Source organism: Schistocerca americana, chromosome 4, assembly GCF_021461395.2.
Source record: "Schistocerca americana isolate TAMUIC-IGC-003095 chromosome 4, iqSchAmer2.1, whole genome shotgun sequence".
NCBI classification, from domain to species: Eukaryota; Metazoa; Arthropoda; class Insecta; order Orthoptera; family Acrididae; genus Schistocerca; species Schistocerca americana.
The window spans coordinates 18630898-18649045 of NC_060122.1; the positions used below are offsets into that span (position 1 = coordinate 18630898).

General features: G+C 39.0%; 1 protein-coding gene across 2 annotated transcripts in view; it reads right to left on the reverse strand.

The window, feature by feature from the left end:
• Positions 1–1379: 1379 nt before the first annotated feature.
• The window catches only part of LOC124612473 (zinc finger protein 665-like), a 163271-nt gene continuing 146502 nt past the window's right edge, over positions 1380–18148 (reverse strand). For both annotated transcript variants that reach the window (XM_047140705.1, XM_047140704.1), the window contains 2 exons: positions 5371–5441; positions 1380–3496 (listed from right to left, as the gene is read on the reverse strand). In XM_047140705.1, coding sequence (XP_046996661.1) covers positions 1645–3496; positions 5371–5441 — 1923 coding nt within the window. In that variant the 3' untranslated portion in view covers positions 1380–1644. The remainder of the gene's footprint in view (positions 3497–5370; positions 5442–18148) is intronic.

An 18148-nucleotide genomic window follows, 5' to 3' on the forward strand; every position in this document is an offset into this window, starting at 1 on the left:
AACATCTGGAGGGTGGTGTACATTAGACTGCCAACTGTGGTTCTCAGCTGTGAATATGTGTAACATGGAAACTTCAAGAGAAGGGGGTGGATTCATTGACAACATTTATGCCGCCTCCTGAGGCCTTTCCGTGTCAGTTCTGAGTGGTGGCGTGTCTGAAATTTTTTCCTCTGCCAACCGTAAGAAACTTGCGCAATTTCACTGGGTGTCACACTTCTGACACCCATTGCAGAAGCTTCGAAAGAAGGGGTGATGTGGTTAAGAGAGGTTGTAATGGGATTCGCATCGTGTGATATGTCTACATGGTGGTGGTGAGCAGAACTGTGTTGAGATTTCGTGCCAATGTAAAAAGCATTGCCAAGCACAATGGTGACATTGTAGTGCGTTTGCACCATTATATAGGGAGATTATCGGCACCTCATAGCCTAATTTCACACTTCGGTGTCACAACTGTGGAACATGACGGAGTTTCAAAAATGTGACCCTTTAATTCTTTTGTGCAAAGTATTTGGATTTACATTTGTAATTTCTTGTCCTTTATGTCGGGAGTCTATATCAACATCACACCCAACATACAGGTATCGACTGAAAGGTGCACAAAGCACAACAACTATAAGTATTGTCAACAATCAAAAATATGTGTTGACAAAAGAAAGAAAATTTGATACAAGGAACTGATCCATATACTATATGCTGAAGAAATAAATCATGCTGTGTGTCACTGTGTGGGGGCAGAATATATACATATAATTGACTTAACACAGATTGAAAGGAAGATTCGCTTTTAAGAATTACCCGTTTCTATTGATTTATCGTGATTCTGGGGAAATAAAAGTAATCCACAGATAAAAAGTATTGTTCTCTAGTTATAAAACCCAATAACGATTATCAATCATCATATTTCTTGCACCAAAATAATATTACTAGAAAAACCCAAAATTCTCATATTTCCAGCCACATAAAATCAAAATAATTTTCTGTACAGGTGATGTTTTCTTTGAGTTCACAAATTTGGAAAACCTAAAGATACAATAAATTGAATACATAAATATAATAATAAACTGCTGAGAAAAAGATAATATTAAGTGGTATTATCAATTTCACGTACATCTTGATATGAGAAATCAACTTATGATAACAAACCAAGTATGTTTATGGTGTAAAAAATCAAGCACAGCTATCCACTGACATTAAGCCAATTGTAAAAAAATTTCTCATGGTGTTTTCAAATAGTATATAGCTGCTTTACAAAAATAAAAATAACATACATACTCTCTTCTGACCATGTAGTGAAATATATTATGAAAACTTGCAAAAAATATTTGAACTGTACATGTCTCACAATCTACATGACATTATGAAGGTCCACACATGCAACAATACTATAGAATATCACAATCTCTCACTGTTTTATGAAAACTTACAAACTATTATATTTTATTAGCTGTACATATTCTTAAAATATGGATTGTAAACCTAGAAACAAATACATGACTCCTGAAAGTATTTAAAATACATTTTAATGGCCACTGAATAATGATGCTGAAAATTCAGCATTCTCCTTAAAAAATACGCACTGACTCCAATGCACACATGTACAAATCTAGACTCAAATACTGTAGATCCAAATGCGGTTCACTAAGCCTAAAACCTATGCAAGATAACTGCCTGAGTATTTTCCATGACAGGTACATTCACTGGTATTTCCGGAAAAGTTATCACATTATTATCAGCTGTTGTTATTACAACTGTTTGTGTAGGGGTCTCTTCCTCCTCAACAACTTCTTGCTTATGAGCGTGAAGGCTCAAGTGTTTTGTCAGGTCCCGTTTTTGCATAAAAAGCTGACCGCACTGATCACAACGGAAAGGCTTTTCCTGCGTATGAATACGTCTATGTTTAAGCATGTCATTTTTCTGTGTAAAGCCTCTACCACATATATCACACGTAAAAGGTCGTTCACCTGTGTGTGTTCTCATATGCACATCTAGTGCGCCTTTCCTCTGAAATGCTTTTCCACAATGCTGACAGGGGTGTGGCCGTTCCTCTGAATGGACTTTTATATGCTGTGACAGGTTGCTGGAGCAGCGGAATGCCATACCACAAACTGAACATTTATAAGGTTTTTCTCCCGTATGTATTCGTTCATGGACAAGGCGAGCCTCCTTTGAAAGGAACCCTTCGCCACAGAACTGGCACGTGTGAGGACGCTCACCAGTGTGGAAAGACCGCATGTGGTATGTTAAAGAACCTTTATTAGACAATTTTTTCCCACACACTGTACACTCAAAAAGTTTTTCTCCTGTATGTGATCTCATGTGCGTTGCGAGTGATTCCTTCTTGACAAGAAGTTTACCACAGATAACACATTTGAAGGCAGCCTGCTCTGGATCATCACCGGCCTGCATCTGTATACTTTTCTCCACTTCTAGATCAGTATGCAATTTTCGATGAGTAAGAACAGCACCCAATGTGGGAAACGACTCATTGCATACCCTGCAAGTATATTTCCTTTCATGTTCATGTCTTTTAATGTGTTGGGTCATATTACCTCGGCGATTGAACTTCACTCCACAAATATGACACGAGAACGGTTGTTCACCTAAGTGAGCCGAGCCATGCTGCCGAAGCTGTATCTTCTTATGAAAACGTTTACCACATTTCTCACAACTGTACGGACGGACTCCGTTGTGCACATTCATATGTTCATTGAGATGAAACTTTGATCTAAACCCTTTCCCACACTTTGTACACAGTTGCCTATTTTTATACGAATCATCCATATGACAACGTTTATGGCTTCTTAAGTTATTTATGTGCTTGAAACTCTTGCCACACAAATCACAAAGATAAGGAGTCTCTGTAGAGTGTGTCGCTTTATGGATGTCTAAGCTAGCTAATGAACCGTAGTTTTTATCGCACTGATCACATTTAAAGGGTTTCACTTCACTATGATTAGCTAAATGATGTTCTTTTAATGACTTTCGTCCACGGAATGACTTCCCACAGAATTCACACATGTACATAGGTGGCTCCGACTCATCCTCCTTTGACTTTAAGTGAGTCCTTTCATGAAGTTTAGCTGACTCTTCGTCAAAAAAATATTTTTCACAGTAATTACATGCTACAGCACCAGCAGCATGTCTTTTTCTGATGTGATTAATTAAAACTGATTTCTTAGAAGCTTCATAATCACACATATCACATCTCCATATTGCATTCTCTTCTTCGTTATTGAAGAATTGTGGACCATCATCTTTCACCATTATGTCTTTCATAGCACCAGCTATTTTGGACTTGAGCCCTGGGTCACACTCGGTCAATTCTGTCGTCACATGCATCTGCAACATTTCACCATCTTCAGTCTCTCCTGCAGAATCTACTATTTGGTATGCGTGATTCATTTTAAGCCTTGAACTGTCTTCAGATTCTTCACCATCTCCTTCCTCAAACTGATGTTCATCTTCAATTCCATCAGTTGTACTGTAACTGTAATTCCTGAAATATGAGAAAGAATCCATGTCTGAAAATCATGAAGTTATTAAAGATATTTAATTTTATTTGGAAAAATCAAAGTTTTTTTATTTGTGTGGCATATATATATATCCTTGACATGGAAGTTCTAGAGGCAGAACTGGAAGTGCAATAAATGATTGAAATGTGGCATGCTTTTATCAAGTACTCAAGCTGCTTAGCAACTTCCAATTCTGCAGAAATAAGTGCAATTTTCTCGTTTAGAAGACAAGAGTCTACAGATTTTCAAATACAGTCTTGAAAATGAACTATGGTATGTCTGCTTTACAGTCCGTTTAAGATTAACTATTAACAGGCCAATCTGGTGAATTCTTTGTTTCACCAATTGTCTGCTCTTTCAGTATCTCTACAAAGTGTACAAACCTCTTAATGAAGCCACTGATGCAATTACAAATTACAAGATTTGTATGTATCAGCTAATACACAATACCCCACAGAAGCTTTTGTGAAATCTGAACATGAAATGTGAGGATGGATAACAAATCTTTAATAAAGCAGTTACAAATTTTGGGTATCTATCCTCTACTACCATCACTGTTGACATTAGCCCAAAAAACAACCATATATCCTATAAATTATGGAATTGAACATAAAGCAGTTGGAAGCAGGACAGCAATGTGTGGTGTTGACATTCTTGGACGAAGAATCGGAAGAGGGAAGAAAAAACATAGCACTTTGCTTTATGTTTTAGGAGAGGGACTACACTGAGCACTCAACTTCTTAATTTATAACCATAATTATTCTGAAAAATGAAGTAATGGAAATTAAACAACCACTACAGTTGCATACTGTTTTACTGAGAGGTCAGTTCAAGTTAGTAGTTAATTACATCAGGTTTCATGAGGTGTTGTAACTGCAATACATTTCTCCCTCTCGGGCAGTTTTTTCTGAAAAATAAGATGATACAGGAACACACTACTGACTAACGCAAGTTCAAACCAGTTAAGGAACTGTGGAAGGAATGCATAATTATTAATAAGCACAAGTAGCCTATCAACAACAGGGAAAGAAATTTATTTCTGCCAATATTTCTGTGACTGTCATCTCTGTGTGTGAATTAACTTCTCTTCTCTTCCTGATGTTTATAATTTCCCTGCTGTGCCCATTTTGCATAACTATTTTCAACTGCCAAACTTTTAGTTTTACAAGCTGCAGATTTATTTCTGTTGCTGATAGATTCCTATAATAAATCTGGCCTTTCCAGCCATCTCCAATGCAATTTTTACAATTTCCCCTTTGAAGTGCTTATAAAAGGCAGATTTCTTGTGGAATTTTCACATGACACCTCAAATTTTACTCTGCTCTACCATTCGTATCACCCTTTCGCAGAACAAAGACAAATTAACTTTGTTTACAGCTCAATATCAGAATAGCATATTTTTCTTATTATTAACAAAGAGATGTGTTTAAGTGTTCCGGGTAATAACTAACAAACATTCCAATGCAGTTATTCCAATTTCTGCTTCAAATACTGAAAAATTTATCTTTACCACAGTTTCAAAATTACTGTCAGATGCGAAGCACTGCTCGAGATACTATATCATATAGTCCTTTCCAGACGGCTGAAACAAAATTAATGCCAAACAAAGAAACAGATTCCTTAAAGTCTGCTCAACAGAAAAATCATGAGACGATGATATTAATTACACCATATTTGACAGCAAAGAGCTCCAAGCTCTATCGAAGTTATCAAGTATATACCAAATTTAACAATACAGAACTCAATTCTCTGCAGTACAGTTAGAAGCTGTTAAAGCAGCAGGAATATGTCATATAAAAAGATACCAAGTGCTTTTTGTACATATATCAACACTTTCCATAATGTAGCTACCACATACTTCTTTCTACTTCTCCTTTCTCCGTGCTCTGCCTCCATGCCGGAAAATGACTGCAGTATATCATTCCTTTTCTGTAAACAAAAAAGAAAAGAAAAATTATTGTTTGTAGTTTACTACACATAATGAAGTGACAAGAGAGAGAGAGAGAGAGAGAGAGAGAGAGAGAGAGAGAGAGAGAGAGAGAGAGAGAGACTGGGAAAGAGGGGGGGGGGGGGGGGGTCAGCAGTCAGAGGCTGCTGTTTCTACTTCTTTACCTGCAGCTTACTGCTGGCATTCTCTTCATATTATGTATTTACTGTACTGAACACTACACTGGCAGCTTAGTATTGACAAACCACATACTATATAAAATTGTTGTACACTCCTCTCTCATTCTGCTCCAGATAATTACTTTCAACTGTGATTATTGTGCTTAAGCTCTGCTGATTAAAAGTATCTGGAATGAAAAGTGTACTATAGTCTTGCTTGTTCAGTGTATATATGATGGGAAGTTTATTTTACAACAACATCCGACACTTATGCATACATTCCATTTTCTGTATGATCATATTTTGACTTTCAACAATGAAGGGCAGTCTACAACATAAATTATAGAGGTGGAGAAAATCTAAAAGGTGCTCTGTTACACTGTTTCAAAATGTAAGAGACTTTTGCAACAAATAATATCTTTAATAAGCAACAAATACTGAAAATTTAAGATTTCCCTGATCCATCTTTCTTCATGACTGGTATTCCTCTCAGGCTCACATCTTTTTTATTTATATATTTTTCACTTTCCTACTTATTTTGTACTTGTATTAGTTCTCTTCTGCTTCCTTTACAAAATATTTCCTCTCCTCAAAACAGTTAAAGCCAGCCCTAGACTCAAACCCAGACCACTGTCTGTTAATAATGAACAGATTAAAAAACAAATGTAAAACCATATCAGAATTAAAATGCAAGTATATGTAGTTCACTATGTATAAGATTGAGGTATAAACAGAAAGGCTCACAGACACAAGTGCAGTACAATAAAAATGAAATCCATGGAAGAAATAATAAATGAAAGGACTGACAATAAATATAAAGCTAAAATGAAACAACAAAAATAAAATGAAACAATGAAAATATAAATAAATACAATGAAATGCATTTACTTAACAATGGAATTGGTTGTAAAGAACAAGAGACACTCAAAAGTCTTCTTTAAAAATGGGAAACATGGATTTGTAAAGACTTGATATTTTCTGGTTCAAGTGATCATTAAACAACATATCCTTCTTAATGTATGAATATTTAACTATTTTAATCTTTTCAAAAAGGTCAAGTCTCTTCCCCTTCAGATATGTGGTGTAAAGCCCTTAGGTTCCCCAAGTGTTGATGGAAGGTGGACATTGGATTTGAGAAGTTTTGTGAAGGTGGAATTATATTTAACTTCCCCCTTCCTTGTGAGTAAATGTTCCTGAAATGTAGTTTAAAAGTCCTTCCTCTCTGGCCACTGCAAGGTGCCTAACATTCACAGCATTCCGGTTAATACATGCAAGAAGCAGTATCTTTTTGGGAACACCCACCGTGAATATAATGATATTAAATTTTGTTACAGCAGGTAAACTTTATCCTTATATGTGATGTTTTTACAGAACAATTTATCCTTATATTTTGACCCCAAAAAAGTTAAACTAGAGCACGACACACACTATCTTGGAAAATTTGTAATTCTGAGGTACACGGCCAAGTGCCCAGCATTACTACTAGCCCAATACATTGCTCATGCTCTTTCCATTCACGTGTACGCTCTGTGTGTATGCAAATGGGCCTCCAGCACTGTTTTGATCTTGGGCCATATTTACATCTTGTGTGCATGGTCATGTTCTGCAATGCCATGACTGGTGTCACGACTGATCGTGAGGTAACTCTGCTCTCATTTTCTCCTTCTTCATCTACAGCTATACTCTGCAAACCACTGTGAAGTGCATGGCAGATGGTATGTACCAGTGAACCAGTTATTAAGGTTACTTCCCACTCCATTCAAATATGGAACATGGGAAGAATGACTGACTGAACACCTATGTGCGTGCTGTAATTATTTAAATTTGGTCCTCATGATTCCAAAGTGAGCGCTATGTAGGTGGTTGCAGAATTTTCACAGAATCATCATTTAAAGCCGATTTGTGGAACTTTGTTAGTAGACTTTCTCAGGATGGTTTACATCTGTTTTCCACAGTCTGCCACTTCAGTTTCTCCAGCACCTCTCTGACAGTCTTTTTACGTGTCACACAAATCTGTGACCATTCATGCTGCCCTTATCTGCGTATGTTCAATATCCCCCGTTAGTCCCATTTGGAACGGTTGAGCAATAATCTAGAATGGTTCATATGAGCGTTTTGTAATGAATACAGTTTGTAGATTGATTACACTTCCCCAGCATTCTACCAATAAAGTGAAGTCTACCATCTGCTTTACCCACAACTGAGCCAATGTGATCGTTTCATTTCATTTTCCTAAAAAGTGTTATCCCCGATCTTTGTACGAGTTGACATTTCCATTATGAGTCACTGATATTGTAGTCATAGGATACTGCATTTTTTCATTTTATGAAGCGTAAAATTGTACATTTCTGAACATCTAAAGCAAGTTGCACATCTTGCAAAACTTTGAAAATGTTATAAAGATCTGACTAAATATTCATACAACTTCTTTCAGACAGTACTTCATTACACATAACTACATCTGTGAAATGTCTGAGGTTCTATTAATATTGTCCTCAAGGTCATTATTACACAAGATGAACAGCAAGGGTCCCAACACACTTCCCTGGGGAACACCCGAAGTAACTTCTACATCTGATGATGACTCTCCATCCGAGATAACATGCTGGATTCTCCCTATTAGAAAGTGTCCTCAATCCAGTCATGAATTGCACATGGTACTCCACACGACCAATCCTTTAACAATAAGCATAGGTATAGTTCTGAGTCAAACGCTTTTCAGAAATCAAGAAATATTGCATCTACCTGACTGCCTTGATCCAAAGCTTTCAGTATGTCATGTAAATGAAGGTTCAAATGGCTCTGAGCACTATGCGACTTAACTGCTGTGGTCATCAGTCGCCTAGAACTTAGAACTAATTAAACCTAACTAACCTAAGGACATCGCACACATCCATGCACGAGGCAGGATTCGAACCTGCGACCGTAGCGATCGCTCGGCTCCAGACTGTAGCGCCTAGAACTGCACGGCCACTCCGGCCGGCTGTAAATGAAGTATTAGTTGGATTGCACATGAACAATGTTTTCAGAATAAATGTTTGATGGCAGGGAAGAGATCATTCTTCTCTAGATACTTCATTACGTTCGAGCTCAGAATATGTTCCAAGATATTACAACAAACCAATGTCAAGCAAACGGGTCGGTACTTTCATGGATCACTTCTCTTACCCTGTAGTCAGGTGTAATTTGTCCTTTCTTCCTGGGCATGGATATTCGTTTGAGGGATGTGCAATACATTACAAATGGAAGAGGGGCTAACTCAAGAGACAAATTCTATACATAATATGATAGGGGTTCCATTGGAACCTGGAACTTTGTTCAAATTTAATGATTTGAGCTATTTCTCAAAACCACTGACACTAATAGTTATGTCATTATGTGGATTAGGTTGGTTGGTTGGTTTGGGGAAGGAGACCAGACAGCGTGGTCATCGGTCTCATCGGATTAGGGAAGGATGGGGAAGGAAGTCGGCCGTGCCCTTTCAGAGGAACCATCCCGGCGTTTGCCTGGATTGATTTAGGGAAATCACGGAAAACCTAAATCAGGATGGCCGGACGCGGGATTGAACCGTCGTCCTTCCGAATGCGAGTCCAGTGTGTAACCACTGCGCCACCTCGCTCGGTCATAATGTGGATTAAATTGGGGCAATTGTCCTGTGTCTTCCTTTGTAAAGGAACAATCAGATAATGGAAAATCGAGAATGGAATGTAACAATATTATGAAAACGGTAGTTGCTACTCACCATATAGTGGAGATGCTGAGTCGCAGATAGGCACAAAAAAAAGAATGTCAGAAACTGAGCTTTTCGCCAAAAAAGCCTTGGTCAAAAACACACACACACACACACACACACACACACACACACACACACACAAAAGCTCGCACGCAAAATTTGTGTGTGTGTGTGTGTGTGTTGCTTAGTTTTGACCAAGGTCTTTCTGACAGTGTTTTTGTTGTATCTAATTGCGACTCAGCATCTCCACAATATGGTGAGTAGCAACTATCCTATTTTTTAAGGAACATCTGAAAATAGATTTACGCATTTCAGCTTGTGCTTAGCTATCCTCAACTCCAGTTCCTGTCTAATTCGCTGGGATTGGACACTAACTTGGTGCCACTAGCAGCCTTTACATATGACCAAAATTTCTTTGAGTTTTGTGAAAGATCATTTAATAATATTCCACCATGGTAGTCACTGAAGGCATCACACATAGCTAGCTTGACTGGCAAATATATTTCATTCAGCATCTATCTATGATTTTATACTTTGTTTTATACCTATTTATGCAGTAGTCCCTCTTTCTTTATGTGTTTCTTTACAGTGACAGTATACCATGGTGGACCTCTCTCATTATAAACTGTCCTACGGACTACATATCTATCCAGCACGTGGTCAACTATTTTTTTTTTACCATTAGCCATAGTTCCTCTACATGGTCCTGCCCGGTGCTGCAATTTTCAAGTTACTCAGCGAGTCATGAAACTACTGATTGTTTATCTAGTTTACTGAGCACATATATATATATCCGCTTGCTTTCGTTGTCCTTTGTAATTTGGTAATCATTGTTGCCACAACAATATTGTAAGAAACAGACCACCTCCATTTCCCATTATTTTGATATACACTTCAATTTTCCATAAAAATATCACTGCTATCAATTTCAGGTTTGAACTAGCTTTCCGTACCTAGCATTATATGAGCTTCACTGCTTTTCAGGAGCACGTCGAAGTCTGGTACTTTGTTGTGAATGCTTCAGCACTTAACCACTAGGATTTTAATGCTCTCAGCTGTGGGAGGCCTTTCTTTTGATCTTACACTGATACTTCTGTTTCCTGTAGCTATCATTGCCAGGAATGGATGGTGAGTTGTCTAATCATCTAAAAACTCCTTGTGTGCACCCCATACACATTTAGATATATGGGTAGCAACCTTTGATGTGTGGTGCATACCTAACCCATTTAGAGGGACACTATAGTTCTCAACCCTGTGGCGTAAGTACAGGAAGTCGCAACCTAGCTTGTCATGGAACCCTTGAAGTCTCCGGTTCATTCCCTCTATCTGACTCAAAACCAAGTTCTGGTGACAATGCCACAAATTCTGAGCTCCACTGAAACTCCACGCGCAAGGCTGGTCTTCTCAACCTTCTGCACCAGTTGCTGGAATGATAAAAAAAATGGCTTTGAGCACTATGGGACTTAACTTCTGAGGTCATCAGTCCCCTAGAACTTAGAACTACTTAAACCTAACTAGCCTAAAGACACCACACACATCCATGCCCGAGGCAAGATTCGAACCTGCGACTGTAGCGGTTGCTCGGTTCCAGACTGTAGCGCCTAGAACCACTCGGCGGAATGATCCAAGTATGACCTCGGAGCCCAGATAACTGGTACCATTTGTTCCAATGTGCACCACAAATTGTGTTACTTGCACCCTATTCCCTAAATAGCTGCCTCATCAACATGTTGAATGAGGCCCCCAGGCATATACACTCAGTGCACCTGGTATCCTTTCCTGTCTCTTGCTGCCATTTCTCTAAGGAGTACTATCATTCTCCATTCTTTTGAACTGCTGACAATTACACTACTGGCCATTAAAATTGCTACACCACAAAGATGACATGCTACAGACGTGAAATATAAGATCCTGTGATATGCAAATGATTAGCTTTTCAGAGCATTCACACAAGGTTGGCGCCGGTGGCAACACCTACAACGTGCTGACTTGAGGAAAGTTTCCAACCAATTTCTCAAACACAAACAGCAGTTGACCGGCGTTGCTTCGTGAAACGTCGTTGTGATGCCTCATGTAAAGAGGAGAAATGCGTACCATCACGTTTCCGACGTTTATAAAGGTCGGATTGTAGCCCATCATGATTGTGGTTTATCGTATCCCGACATTGCTGCTCGCGTTGGTCGAGATCCAATGACTGTTAGCAGAATATGGAATTGGTGGGTTCAGGAGTGTAATACAGAATGCTGCTGGATCCCAACGGCTTCATATCACTAGCAGTCGAGATGACAGGCATCTTATCCGCATGGCTGTAACGGATCATGCAGTCACGTCTCGATCCCAGAGTCAACAGATGGGGATGTTTGCAAGACAACAACCATCTGCACGAACAGTTTGACAAAATTTGTAGCAGCATGGACTATCAGCTCGCATCAGAGACAGGAGCACCTGCGATGGTATACTCAACGACGAACCTGGGTGCATGAATGGCGAAACGTCATTTTCTCGGATGAATTCAGGTTCTGTTTACAGCATCATGATGGTCGCATCCGTGTTTGGTGACATCACGGTGAACGCACATTGGAAGCGTGTATTCGTCATCGCCATACTGGCGTATCACCCACCATGGGGAGCCATTGGTTACACGTCTCGGTCACCTCTTGTTCGCATTGACGGCACTTTGAACAGTGGACGTTACATTTCAGATGTGTTATGACCTGTGGCTCTACCCTTCATTCGATCTCTGCAAAACCCTACATTTCAGAAGGATAACACACGACGCCATGTTGCAGGTCCTGTACAGGCCTTTCTGGATACAGAAAATGTTCGACTGTTGCCCTGGCCAGCACATCCTCCAGATCTCTCACCAACTGAAAACGTCTGGTCAATGGTGGCCGAGCAACTGGCTCGTCACAATATGCCAGTCACTACTCTTGACGAACTGTGGTATCGTGTTGAAGCTGCATGGGCAGCTGTACCTGTACACACCATCCAAGCTCTGTTTGACTCAATGCCCAGGCGTTTCAAGGCCATTATTACGGCCAGAGGTGGTTGTTCTGAGTACTGGTTTCTCAGGATCTATGCACCCAAATTGTGTGAAAATGTAATCACATGTCAGTACTAGTATAATATATTTGTCCAATGAATACCCATTTATCATCTCCATTTCCTCTTGGTGTAGCAATTTTAATTGCCAGTAGGGTAATAGATCCTACCCTTTTGTGTTTGTCTTCTCCTGTCACCAAACAAAACATGTTTCCCCAAATCAGGTGATGTACATAGCACCGCAAAACTTGTCGGTGAGGGGGATCGGTATAACACCCTGAGTCCTTCCTCATCCCTATCCACTCTGTACAGGACTCTTCGACCTACCATTGAAACACCACTCACAGTCAAGTGGATGGTTAATGACAGACTCTATACTTTCTGCAGAGGAGTCACGATCCACATGAGGAGAGAGTACTTGAGGTACCTTTGGTACCATTATCACAGGTACACAACTCTCGGGAGCTCCTCCAATACACCAACTAGCAACAGCTGCCAATCGTTTGACAGTATTCACGGAGATCTGCATTTGATTATGAATGTGAACCACTTCACCCTATTTTCGAGAACAGCATTCTCAGTTGGGTTACATTTTAGCTGGTGCAATGTATTATAGCACAGTGAACCAATGACTTTAAATTAAGCCTGTTACCAACTCAATCTATTGAGCTACAAAATTACTAATTCGCTATAAGAATTGAAGCTAGTACAAAAAATTAGACTTCTATTAAGGCAACACAAAACCTGGTGTGGGGGGGAGGGCAGGCTGTCTAAAATTTTTTGAAGTCACTAATGATGTTGAAAATAGTGTTAATTGATGATATATGTAGATAATATATACTTCTCACAATATGAAAACTAGATGTAACACAATATGTTATTTACTATTATCTGCTACAGTAACTAAATCACAAACGCCAATTTACTACAATTTAGATTATTCTCAAAAATGCACAGCTACTTGCATTGATATACAAAGAAATTCAGAGTGATCTATTCTTTGGCAGTAACTGTAAATTACAAACAGTGATTTGCTATGAAATAAGTTTTCTAAAACACTCCTACGAGTAAGTTACAAAAATATAGTTTTGTAAGCATCCAAAAATTCTCAAAAATTTTTCATGTAATCACACCATTAAATTAGAAAACAATTTTATTGAATGAGGACAGGCCTACTGTTCTCAAAAATTGTAAATAAGCACAAACAAGTTTATGCCTACAATTAACAACAGTACGAATTAATCATGGCACTTGCGAATGTTTGAAATTTCACAATATACTATAACATAAACAGGTATTGATACATAAATGAAAGATTATGCAGAAGTGACGTGAAAAGCAAAAATTTAAAGCTAGAAGTTCAAATCGGCGCACAAATCTTGCACACATGGTCTCACACAAAGGAAAATTCCGAAGTCAGAATTTACATATAAAGAAATGTGCAGATTGCAGGGACTTTTTACTTAGCTGTTTCTGTGCCAACTTCTACACTGATGTGTCACAGAAGAACACTTCAGCTTGAGTTTATCTTGTCAAAAACGACAAAATGTGCGACATCTGTTTCTACTGATCCCTGTTCCTGGTGTTTTTCCTCCTGTTTCATTTCACTGTTGGGTTTTTGGTTTATCCCATCAAAACACATTTTATGAATATTTTTTTATATGAGTACATACATTTCTAGAGATTTCAAAATCATTCAGGTAGGTGACGTCCCCCATAGGCTATACAATGCATAAGCTGATTTCTCACTTTCTGCACGACTCTTACAAGCATAGCATCAGCTACGTTGGTAATTTCTGCCCAGATATTGGCCTTCAGGTCTAGTAGCATCCTTGGATGGTTAACAAAAATGATAAATGTGGTTTAAGAAGAGAGAGAGAGAGAGAGAGAGAGAGAGAGAGAGAGAGAGAGAGATTGCAAGGGGCTGCCAAATTGCGGAAACGGGTTGTTGTTGTTGTTGTTGTTGTTGTGGTGTTCAGTCCTGAGACTGGTTTGATGCAGCTCTCCATGCTACTCTATCCTGTGCAAGCTTCTTCATCTCCCAGTATCTACTCCAACCTACATCCTTCTGAATCTGCTTAGTGTATTGATCTCTTGGTCTCCCTCTACGATTTTTACCCTCCACGCTGCCCTCCAATGCTAAATTTGTGATCCCTTGATGCCTCAAAACATGTCCTACCAACCGATCCCTTTTTCTAGTCAAGTTGTGCTACAAACTTCTTTTCTCCCCAATCCTATTCAATACCTCCTCATTAGTTACCTGATCTACCCACCTTATCTTCAGCATTCTTCTGTAGCACCACATTTCGAATAGCCACTCCAAATTGCCCCTTACTAAGGTGAGGAGCTCTGGGAAGTGTTTCCACAAAATAGCCCTTTCAGTGTGACCTGTTGCTCTGTTCTTTGGTCCCCAAGTTCAATTCATCAAGTTGTGTGGGGGAAAAATCTCTCCAGAATGTTCACATACTGGTCTGAATTCTCTATGATTATGACCTCATTTTTTTTCAACAAACTAGGAACCAACATTCGCAGCTATGGAGATCATGAAGTACACTATGAATTTAGATTACTATAGAGGGCTTTGATGCAATTCTCAATGACTGGTGTTGTCCCAGTAGCACATGTTCTGTTCGTTGACGCATCCTGTCAGGTCAATTGAGAGGGGGGGTGTGGGGTAATAAATAAATAAATAAATCTGTTCTCAGAAATTTTTCCGGAAAGGGCATGACATGCATACCTCTGACAACTGGAGTTGTGTTTAGAATGATCAGTCCACATCCCTAATTAGGCCCTTCGTGATTTTGAAATCTTGCATTTATGTCAACTTTAAAAGACCTGAAGGATAACATGCAGGCAGATATTGCCAACATACCAGCTACCTGTGATGCTGGTGAGGGTCACGAGAAATGCCAGAAATTTGCTTATTCAGTGTATGGGCAATGGAGGGGGCGGGGGCATACCATGATTGTCACTACATACAATGTTTTTCCCCAGTTCAATCGTTAATGTTTATGCTCCTTACACTAAGCGAGGCGTCGGTTGGCATTTACCAGTGCGATGTGTGGCTTATGAGCAGCCTATCAAGCATGAAATCCCAAGTTTTCTCACTTTCCGCCTAACTGTCATAGTACTTGCAGTGGATACTGATGCAGTTTAGAATTCAAATAATGATGACCTGGATGGATGTCTGTCTATTACACGTTACGACCCTCTTCAAGTGACACCCAATCACCTGACCACATTTGAAGTCCGTAAGTTCCGCAGAGTGCCCCCTTCTGCTCTCTTATAACGTCTAATGACTACTGAGGTCACTGATATAGGGTACCTGGCAGAAGATGGCAGCACAATGCACATAAAGGAAAAACCTATATTTTTGGGTGTGTCAGGATACTTTTGATCACATAGTGTACAGGGCACTTGGCCTTGAAATAACCAATCAATTTTTAACAGTTCAGTGTGGTGCCAACTGCTGCTTAACCTGCTGCTGCAGATGCAGCAGGATGGGCCAGAGCCATATGATGAACACCATGGTCTTGGTATTGCCATGTGGCCACTTGGGGCCAAGTCCTCTTGCTGTCTAGAGCCCAATCGTTTTGCAAATACCACTGCCAGCAGTCATGTATATTGGGTACATTGCTGCCAAGTCTCCCTGCAGTACAACCGAAGGAACGCCCAGCTTCTCATAGCTGTATTACACAACCTTGTTCAAACTCAGTGAGGTGCTGATAATGGTGTCTTTGTTGCTCTAAAGGCATTTTTGACTAATGCCAACTCACCATGTCCAATCTCAAAGGTAATTAACGCTCATGACTATTACAGTATGTGTTTAAACCAAACCTGATTTGCATCCTCATACTGGCACTGCTAGCGCCAGTCTCATGTGACTGGCATGAAATTTAAATAAACATTATTTTTCAGATGTAGAAACACACCTACGAACTTTTGTGTATTTTGCACAACTCCTTTGTGTTGCAATCAACCCCCCCCCCCCCCCCCCTCCCCCGCATCAGTGTATTAGCCATAGTAAGTTTGTTGTGTTGCCACACTACAATGGAATAGAGTAATTTTCAGAAAAAAAGGGTTACGGAATATCAGCGAAAGTCAATAGCAGCTCAAATTTTCCTCGATAAACACAATAAGTTAACACTGACTATAATATGGATCCTACAAATTTCTCAGTTGCTATTCATATACTCACTGTGATGTTAACAGTAGAGCGAGATAAAATACTTACAAGCACAATCAAAAACACTAAGAAAAATATTGGCCACTCAGCAGGTGAACATTAAACTAACAATTTTCCACATCCATATATACTTGCCATCTGTATTCACTGCTCTCTTCAAACCAGTAAAACAAGACTTTTATCTACCAGATAATGATTATTTTGAACAACTTTTCCAATGATGTTAGACTTTCGTAATTCATGTTTCCATTCAATGAAATTATGAAACTATCAAAACTTCATGGAATTTAAGCCACTATATAAATAAAAACAAGCTTCTGTCCAACTTCAACTTTGATAGTTTTGTAATTTCATTGAGTCATCAGAAGCTGCTGCCTATTGCCATCCGGCATGCTGGATTTGAGTAAATCAGCTTCCATTTTGTGTCCATCTCTGCTGATATCGTATAAAAATTGGAAATGAAATCTGAACAATAATATTTCAACAACATTTTGAAGAGCATTTGGGAGAGCTGTTTGAAGCAATGTAATACCTTCCCAATTATGAATTGCATAACCAATGTGAACGAGATGATTCAGAAAGAATATCACTTTAAAATATACATAATGTAGGTTAAAGTAAATGAAAACCTCAATACCTTAAGGAGTTCTGTTCAGTGCAATTGACAAGTTGCTCCATTCATGTAATTAAAACAGGCATCATCTACAAATTAAAACAGAAAATAAAGGCTGATTTGACCAATTTGCAAATATTTTTCCCTGAGGAGTACCACTGACTAGTAAAAACATATTCAAGTTATCAAAAATTCCACAATTCACATAAACATATTACAGATACTTTATTAGAATACAAAAGAAACCACTCAGCTCTAATTATGTAATGACACCCAAACATTTAGCTTATTTATAACTACATTCACTTTGGAGGAATCACTTCAATACTTCAAAAATCTGAGTATGGTGACAAATAATTTTTCTGTCAACTGACTAAAAATGTCAAACATGGAATTTTGATAATGTAATATAAACAAATAGATTTAAAAAATCTACTCACCAACAGGGGCCAAGAGAACCCAAACACAAAAGGATTTAAGTTTTACAAGCTTTCAGAGCCAGTGGCTCCTTCTTCTGGTAGAAGAGTTGAATACAAAGGAAGAGGGGTGAAGGAAAAGGACTGGAGAGGTTTAGCGACTTAAGGGGTAGAATTCAGGAAACTCTGCCAGAAATGCGGGTCAGGGGAGACTTACTGCACGGATGACAGGTAAAGACCAATTGATTGTTTGGGACTGCACCGGATGAGACTTAAAAACCTGAGAGCTTAAAAGTGGAAGACAGGGTAATATGCAAGAGAGATTACTACTACAGTACTGGGCACAAATTAAGAAGACTGACAAGCTAAGTGCATTATATCTAAGAGAGGTGGGACGGCAAAAAATTGACAATTCAGAAAATGAAAGATACAGAAAACTAAAATGGAATGAAGAAAGGAGTGGTTACAGTGAAGAGATGCTGAGCCTGAAGGAATTAACGTAAATTAAGCCCAGGTGGGTGGTGAGAAACAAGGACATAT